Here is an 8,774-nt window from a genome sequence, read left to right as displayed (position 1 = left end):
TTTATGTAGAAAGCAACCCAAAACTTTAAGAGCTAAAGGAACACCTTGAGCATATTTCATTACTTTGCTTGAAAGTTCCTCATAACCAACATCAGGATGGTTTTGTTTGAAGGCATGTCGATTAAAAAGCTCAATAGCTTGATGATATTGTAATGCCTTCATCTCATATATTTTCCTCACCCCCCAATTTCTAAGCACTTGTTTATTTCTGGTGGTTATTATGATTCGAATCACAGGCGTCAACCAATCAAGACTTCTAATTATAGATTCTAATTGGATGAAGCAAGTCACATCATCAAAACAATCAGAACCTTCATGAGGCTGAGCCTTCTAAAATTGAGACCAATATCAAGACTCACATTTTTATCCTTCAATAAATTTGAAATAAGTTTTTGTCGCAAGCAAGCTAATCCTCCCGGTTTTTGTGACTCTTCTCTAACATTTTCAAGGAAGCAAGAACCTTCAAAATCACTAGAGATTTTGTCGAAAGTAGCTCTAGCGATTGTTGTTTTGCCTATACCACCAATGCCCCAAATCCCTAAAGCGTAAACATCTTTCGACTCAACACCTAGTAGAGATTCAATTTCCTCAACTCTTGATTCTACTCCAACCAGCTGGTTTTTGTTATCACTCGGCCGAAACACTTCATCCAGCAGTCTCTTTAAAATGTGATTGACAACTTCGTTTATAAGTTCCGATTCAGGCCTACCAAATACATAAAATTAGCAGCAGGGATTTGCATCAAATATGAAATAAGGGAGATTGATAATTTTTCAATTGAAATTAATATATACCACTTATTTTTTTTCATAAGGATAATATTGTAAAGTGATGGTACCACGAGAGTTATTAAATATTGTAAAAATAGTCAGAATAGATGGTATATATTGATTTGAGTAAGGCAATTTACAATCTCCCTATAAATTAATAACTCTTTAATTACTGGAATATGTTATATGTGGAAGAGATTTTTTTCCCCCTAATGGTATATGGGTGAGAGATTGAAATTGATTAAAAAACGACAAAACACCATTAATTTTGTTAAAATATATTGTAAACTTCTGGAACTTTTATTATTAATTCTGCAAAAATTCTTTTATAGGAGTTCAAAAATGGGGAAGTTCAAGAAGTCTAGAATTTGATGCCTGAAAAAATTTAAAAGTGTGGTTTAGCATCTGGAAAGTTTAACTAAGAGTGCTGCGTGAATTTTATGTACAGTGTTGAATATTAGTATGCGAAATTAAGAGTAACTTTTTCACCTGATGCTCTGAGAAGGAAAGCCAGATGCGAACATTCCTCCAAGTTTGTGAACATTCCTCCAAGTTTGCATTCATCTTCATTCGAAAATGAATCCCCAAAACTCCCAGTTTGGTTTCTCACGTCTGATGGATCAACCCGATAGAAAACCGGAATCAGAATCTGTGCATACTCTTTCTTGCACTCGAGGATCTTTACAAGTTCATCGAGACACCATCTGGAAGAAGCGTATGATTCAGAGAAAATGATAACTGAAATGGCTGATGCTTCAATTGCGTTCACAAGAGACTCTGAAATTTCATCTCCTCTGTTGAGCTGGTCATCAATGAAAGTTTGGATATTTTGTCGAGACAGAGCTGAATAGAGATGGCTAGTAAAGTTGTCACGGGTGTCCTCTCCTCTGAAACTAACAAAAACATCATATTTCTTGTTGTTTCGATAAGAAGAAGCCATAATCAACAGAAACAGTTGAATTGATTAGAGAGAGATTTTGATTCGGATGAAAACAATTATTGAACCAAATGTGCGTGACTCTGTAGAATAAATCGATGCCATGAACCTTCCTTCAAGTTCCGTGATAATTTTTCAATTTCATCTCAATGTCCAAGCACCGTGCACTCCACGACGATTGATTAATTCAACTGCTTTGTAGACTTTTAGCTGAAAAGTCCACACGAACACCATACTTTTCAACATACGGCTTCTGTGCTTTCATACTCATAGAATAAATCGATTTTGATGGGAGGAAAACAATTATTGAATCCAATGTGCGTGACTCTGTAGAATAAATCGATTTTTCAACATGACTGAATTTACTTTGTGGACTTTTTGCTGAAATTTCCACATGAACACCATACTTTCAACACACGGCTTCTGTGCTTTCACACTCACAAGTCATAACTATCAGCAACGACCAGGGAGATATTTTAATTTTTATCGCTCAATTTATCGTATCAGTCCTCGTCTCTCAGTTAATTGTATTTAATTTTGAAAATTATCTTATTTATCATTTTTGTTTAAAACAAAAGCTACCTAACCTTTTTTTTCCCTTAATGTTGCTTGTTTATTTATTTATTTGTTTTTTGGGGAACTTATGTCTAAGTTTTAGATATTTACATTTGAATACAAAAAGTGAATTTTGTGACTTTTATCAAAATGAAAACATATATTGAATGGAAAGTAAATACTATATCTTAAAGATATTTCTATTAAATATAGTTATTTCTTAAACTATAAAGTTTAATCCATTTATTCATTTTGACTTATAAGGACAAAAATGTCAAATAACCATGTTTATTTTTTAAAAAATTATAAAAAAATAAGATGTCACTTAATTTTCAGATATTAAAAAAAATAAACATATTATTTAGACATTTATGTTAAGACTTCGCCCAAATTCAAGCCTATTCAAATTTTAAATTAAAAAAAATGCTACCTTAGTACTCTTTGAGTCTCTCGAGTAGTGATGAAAATTAATTTTATTTGATTTTCTATGTTGGACTAGGCTTCAATTGTATCTTGTGTTTGAAAATCTTTTAAACTATTTTAAAAATCGATATTTTCTACCAAACAAACATTTTATTTCAACTACTTATGACTTATTTGACCCATAAATTAAATAATGGATGGTGCGTTCGGTTAGTTTCTCAATAAAATAGATCTAGAAACTGATGTAGTTCAAAAAGGCATCTTTTGTTATCACACTAGTAGCAGAAGTAAATATGTGAAATAAAATATTGGAAATATATTCATGGGGAATAATAATTGTGGAAAATTGGAGAAATAATTTATGAAACTTTATAGGTACAAAGAATAATAATCATAATAGTAAACTGTATGAATTAACAGTGTTGCGAGACACAATATTGTTTTCCTCAAGACGTTATTTACTCCCTCTTCCAATTGAGTGATGTACATAAGTTAAGCAAATATGCCTCCATGATATAATGAAGTGCTTGTGTTTATTTGCCTGTATTATGCACTAACAAAAGCAAACCTAAATATCCTTGTATGTTGTAAGCTTACGAAAAATTAATATATTGTTCCTGCAAAAAATAATATATTAAGGATTTGATGCATAAAATATAGATGTATTATGCAGAAATTCGTTTTAGGAAAGAGGGGTTAAAATAAAAAAAGAAAAAAAAAGAGTGGTGCAAGAAGATATATGGATCACAAAATGGCGTAACTTCTATTTATAGAAAATGTTGCGACTTTTATTTATAGATAATCATGTGCTCCTTCATTTAGGTTGTCTTTTTACTTTTATTTATAAGTAACGTTCTATGCTCTAGTGTGAATTTGTGTTGCTTGCACCAAATCCCTCGAAGGTAATTGCATGCACCTGATCCCTCCAAAGTTATTACATGAATGTTTTGTTCCAAGAACTGATTTTAGCATTTTCTTCTATTATTAATAATCATTAGAAAAAGGAAAACAATAAAAATAGATTCATGAAAATATCAGTCTTCTACGTTACAGTTGAAACATCTGCTTGGATCTTACATTGAATTCATAGAATCTCGGGTGTGAAGTAAATGGATCCCACATTTTTTCACCCCGCAGCACTGGCACTCCAAAGGTGGAAAAACATTAAAGTGGACAGCCTCAGGAATGCAATTGCCTTTCCAAAAACCTTTAAAATCCTCTTCACAGAACAGATAGTACCCCAAATGTAAGTGATCTGATTCTACATAATTAACTCTGCTCTGAAATAATCGTGTGTCATGCGGACCACAATCTTTGGTGGTTTTCACTTTGAGCTCAAAAGAAAATGAAAACCATCTGCCACAACCTACATGACGGTCTGAAAATGCTAAAATAGCACAAAATACAATGCCCTGTACTCGGCTATTATTGAAGAAATCTGGCGGCATCTCCCAGGTTTTAAAAGTGACCACACTTTGAAACTAAAACCACTTTGGACAGGGTTGACATTGCTTAAAAAACAACAGATCACCACTAATTTTTTTAGATATTTATTGTAAAATTCTCTTGCTTTTATTATTAATTCTATCAAAATTATTTTATAATTATAGAGCACAAAAGTGGGGAAGTCAAGAAGTCTAGAATTTGATGCTTAAAAATTTTTAAACTTGCAGTTTAGCATCCGGAAATTTAACTAAGAGTGCTGCGTGAATTTTATTTATTGTTAAATATTAGTATGAGAAATTAAAGGTAACTTTTCACCTGATGTTAAAAGAATGAAAGCCAGACAAACTGGCTGCTTCCTTCAAAACAGTCCTCCAACTCCGCAGCTTCTCAGTATTCTCCTTTGATCTTTCTTCGAGCTTCGAAAATGAATTCCCAAAACTTCCAGTTTGGTTTCTCACGTCTGATGGATCAACCCGATAGAAAACCGGAATCAGAATCTGTGCATACTCTTTCTTGCACTCGAGAATCTTTACAAGTTCATCGAGACACCATCTGGAAGAAGCGTATGATTCAGAGAAAATGATAACTGAAATGGCTGATGCTTCAATTGCGTTCCCAAGAGACTCTGAAATTTCATCTCCTCTGTTGAGCTGGTCATCAATGAAAGTTTGGATATTTTGTCGAGACAGAGCTGAATAGAGATGGCTAGTAAAGTTGTCACGGGTGTCCTCTCCTCTGAAACTAACAAAAACATCATATTTCTGCCATAATCAACAGAAACAGTTGAATTGATTAGAGAGAGATTTTGATTCGGATGAAAACAATTATTGAACCAAATGTGCGTGACTCTGTAGAATAAATCGATGCCATGAACCTTCCTTCAAGTTCCGTGATAATTTTTCAATTTCATCTCATTGTCCAACCACCGTGCACTCCACGATGATTGATTAATTCCACTGCTTTGTAGACTTCTAGCTGAAAATTCCACACGAACACCATACTTATCAAGACACGGCTTCTGTGCTTTAATGCTCATAACTGCCAGCAATAAGTAGGGCTGATATTTTAGTTTTTCTCTCTCAATTTATCTTATCGGTCCTCATCTCTCAATTAATTGTATTTGGTTTCAAAATTAGTCTTTTTTTTGGGTTTTAATAGCTCTTTTTCATGTTCCTTAGCGTTGATTGTTAAACATACGAAATCTAACTTTTTTTTAAAAAAAATTATTTTAAAATTGAGAATTCCGCACAAACACCATACTTATCAAGACCCGGCTTCTATTCTTTAATACTCATAACTTGGGATGGCATTCTGCAAGATCCCATCTCTTTTGGGACGGGATCGGGACATATTTTTGTCTTAAAAAGAAATATAGGGACGAGAGTGAAATGTCTTTTCATCTCACTTTCATATACGGGATGAGACTGGGATTGGTAAATTTCATCCCATCACGTCCCATTGCCAACCCTACTCATAACTGCCACCAATAAGTAGGGTTGATATTTTAATTTTTATCTATGAATTTATCTTATCGATCCTCATCTCTCAATTAATTGTATTTAGTTTCAAAATTATTCTTTTTTTTTTTGTTTTAGTAGCTCTTATTCATGTTCCTTAGGGTTGATTGTTAAGCATATAAAGTCTAACTTTAAAAAAAAACTTAGTTATTTATTTTTTATAACTTATATATGATTTTTAAATATTTACATTTAAATTAAAAAAAGTAATTTTTTTTTGTGACCTTTGCCTAAATGAGAAAATGTTTGAATGGAAAATAAATACTATATTCTAAGAATATTTCGATTCAATATTGTTATTTCCTAAACTATAAACGGGTCACATGTGGCTAATTGTCAAAGCAATAGCAAGCTGTTAGCTTAAAGCAAAGCACATTCATGCTTCACCCATGAGAATACAACCAATTCTAATGCATGTATTGTGACGCACGTGCAAGCTAAAAGGAGGCACATGGGTTAATTGTCAAAGCAATAGCAAGCTGTTAGCTTAAAGCAAAGCACGTGCGTGCTTCATCAATAGGATCTGTGAGTGAATTATTATTATTATTACTATTATGTATTTCACAAAACATTTATGTTTGATAGTATGATTTAGTATAATGTTATGATTATATGTACGTACATTATATAATTGACTGAGTCATGAGATGTAATTGACAGGCACCATATGTGTACCTTTCCCCATAGGCTCTACGCATACGTATTGAGAGTTAAATTACTCGACCCTTGTGATGTTGTAAATTCTACTGAGTATTGAGAGGTTTTTCCCCCTTTTTACTCGTGCGATGATGATCCCAGTGAATATTGAGAGTTATTTTCCCTGTATATTATTTGGTGCAATTTTGTCATGTGTGTATATACGAGTTCATGTTTGCTTTTGTAAAGCGTTCAGTGTAAAGTTATGTCATACAATTATGACGAGCACTAAAGCACTAATTTATTTTTATATATAATTATATTCATTCATTGAGCCGCAAGCTTACTATTTTCCTATTTACCTCATTTCTCTAAGGTTTCCATAGGATTTCGTGTAGTTCAATTTCTGATCAATTGAGGTTGGGCCACGACACACATTACTGCATGACTTACATTTTGACCACGTTTATGTTTATATGTATATTTTTGAAGTGTATGTATGTACAGTGAGATATGAACTATGTAAGTTTTTAATAAATTTTTGAATGAGGCACATAGATTATTATATGTTTATAACAAAGGCCAAGGCTAGTGTTATATATTCATGAATTAAGTTTATGTCATGAGTTTTAGATATAAAATTGCGTGATTCATCCCATATTCAGCGGTTTGTGTCATGTATGATATGTACATATTTATATTCAATATAACCACCATTTGAATGATAGTTTTTTAAAATCAATGCACATGTGTCTTAGCATGATTCACTTGTTGTATGGCTAACATGATACTTTTGATGTATTCTAAAATTTCTTTCTTAGTTAGAGGCATTTGTTTTAAAATTTTATTTAAAAGAAGGTCATTTTAAATTTCAAAATGTAAAGTGTATTTTCTACAACACTAAAGGATGAAACGGCCTTCAATATAGATTTCTTAAAAAATTTTAAGAGAACTAACAGAAAGTGGTTATTTCATTCATGGTTATTAAATCAAAATTTGAATTAGATCATCACTGGTCCAAAATAAACTATCGCCATTTCAAATTAAAGCATGAAACCGTGAATGGATGCATCTTTAAATAAAAGGATACATTTTTAATATATATGACACTGTTTAATTAGACATATCTTTACAGTCGGACACATTTTTAGAGCACCATTTATATTGAAAATATTCTAGCATAAAATATGTCCCTCTCCTTATACGAGTATTTTGCAAATAATTTAGAGCCACCACGGGTTCAAAAATAATAAAACAATAACATTGCTCACTTGCTGGACTGGGCTGGGCCTGCCATTACTAGTACGAAGCTTTGCTTTCATCATCGCATACACGGTGGGGGAAATTGAAATTGATGAGGGCGTTGGCCGCTCAATTCCTGCTTCGGATTCCCCAACTAGGAAGGAAAAATATAAACTTTCCGTCGTACAAGAATCGCGGGAATTATCAGCCATTGTTCTTGTCTTGCAATTACAATTTACAGCACCAATGACAATTGTTCTTTTCTTCTTCTTCTTCTTCGAAGAATTACTTAGAATTGACCGACGATGAGCTGTTTCGCGAATGCGAAATGGACGCGTACAAATCGTCGGGACCAGGCGGTCAGCACCGCAATAAGCGTGAATCCGCCGTACGTCTCAAGCACGTACCGACCGGCGTCATAGCGCAAGCCTCCGAAGACCGATCGCAGCACAAGAATCGCGCGTCAGCTTTGTCGCGCCTCCGCACTCTTTTGGCCCTCAATGTGAGGAGCAGTGTGAATCTTGATGCGTATTCGCCGCCGCCACAGCTTCTTCAAATCCTTCCTCCTAAGTCTACTATTAGAAGTTCAGAAGTTGGTCCACAAATTGGACCTAACAATCCTAAATTTGCTTTGGTATTACTCTATTCACTCTTGCTTTGTTTTTTTGTTTTCTGTTAAAATTTAAGTCATCGTAATGTTTTTTTTTTGGTTAACTTCAGGGAATGCAAGCTCTGCTTCATCTAATTTTCGCAGGTTAAGCACTGGAGCATTGTCACGGTTGATTCTATCGGATGATTCTCTTCGAATGGCCGTGAATGAGTTCAGGACTTCTAAAGGTATGCTAATTCATAGCTGATAGTGTGTATTACGATAAGACTCAACCTGTTGGTTAATTTAAAATTGTTATCTTCTTTCTTATTTGTGCAACAAATATAATAAGTCTGTTTTTTGTTGTTGAGTGTCTGCGTCAGTGCCTGATGGCTTATTTTTTAAGTAGCTTTAAAGCATATTTGGCTCTTTGTTTATGAATAATGTTCAATAGCAACCTGCCCCATTGATAAGAGAAATGTATGATATAATTTTTCAAGATACCTACCTGCATTATGAATTGTTATTGGAAGGAAGTACGATAATAAATTAAGAGCAAAGACTGATTAAAAGATGTATCTTCATTATTACGTGAAATGTATGTTCTGCTTCTCATTCACTTTACCAGCATTACAAAAGTTTTATGTTATTGATGGTTG

General features: G+C 33.4%; 3 protein-coding genes across 3 annotated transcripts; 1 reads left to right on the top strand and 2 right to left on the bottom strand.

Annotated features, from left to right (window-relative positions):
* Window positions 1–287: 287 nt before the first annotated feature.
* Window positions 288–1,710, bottom strand: LOC18045805 (putative disease resistance protein At4g11170). The gene is made up of 2 exons (XM_024187190.1): window positions 1,313–1,710; window positions 288–705 (listed from the first exon to the last, which is right to left on the bottom strand). Exons 1-2 carry the CDS (start codon window positions 1,708–1,710, stop codon window positions 288–290), a joined length of 816 nt encoding a protein of 271 aa, XP_024042958.1.
* A 2,732-nt stretch (window positions 1,711–4,442) lies between these two features.
* LOC18045804 (TMV resistance protein N) lies at window positions 4,443–5,167 on the bottom strand. Its single transcript, XM_006441821.2, has 2 exons — window positions 5,058–5,167; window positions 4,443–4,872 (listed from the first exon to the last, which is right to left on the bottom strand). Exons 1-2 carry the CDS (start codon window positions 5,165–5,167, stop codon window positions 4,443–4,445), a joined length of 540 nt encoding a protein of 179 aa, XP_006441884.2.
* Window positions 5,168–6,797: 1,630 nt separating this feature from the next.
* LOC112099734 (peptide chain release factor 1-like) lies at window positions 6,798–8,511 on the top strand. Its single transcript, XM_024187189.1, is given in 4 exon segments — window positions 6,798–6,806; window positions 7,810–8,160; window positions 8,247–8,277; window positions 8,280–8,511. Coding segments are annotated over 4 exon segments (495 nt in total). The 3' UTR covers window positions 8,384–8,511.
* Window positions 8,512–8,774: the final 263 nt, after the last annotated feature.

The sequence above is a fragment of the Citrus clementina genome, unplaced genomic scaffold (assembly GCF_000493195.1).
Source record: "Citrus clementina cultivar Clemenules unplaced genomic scaffold, Citrus_clementina_v1.0 scaffold_3, whole genome shotgun sequence".
NCBI classification, from domain to species: Eukaryota; Viridiplantae; Streptophyta; class Magnoliopsida; order Sapindales; family Rutaceae; genus Citrus; species Citrus x clementina.
Note: the sequence above shows the minus strand (reverse complement) of the source record. Positions and strands in the feature narration are given on the sequence as shown.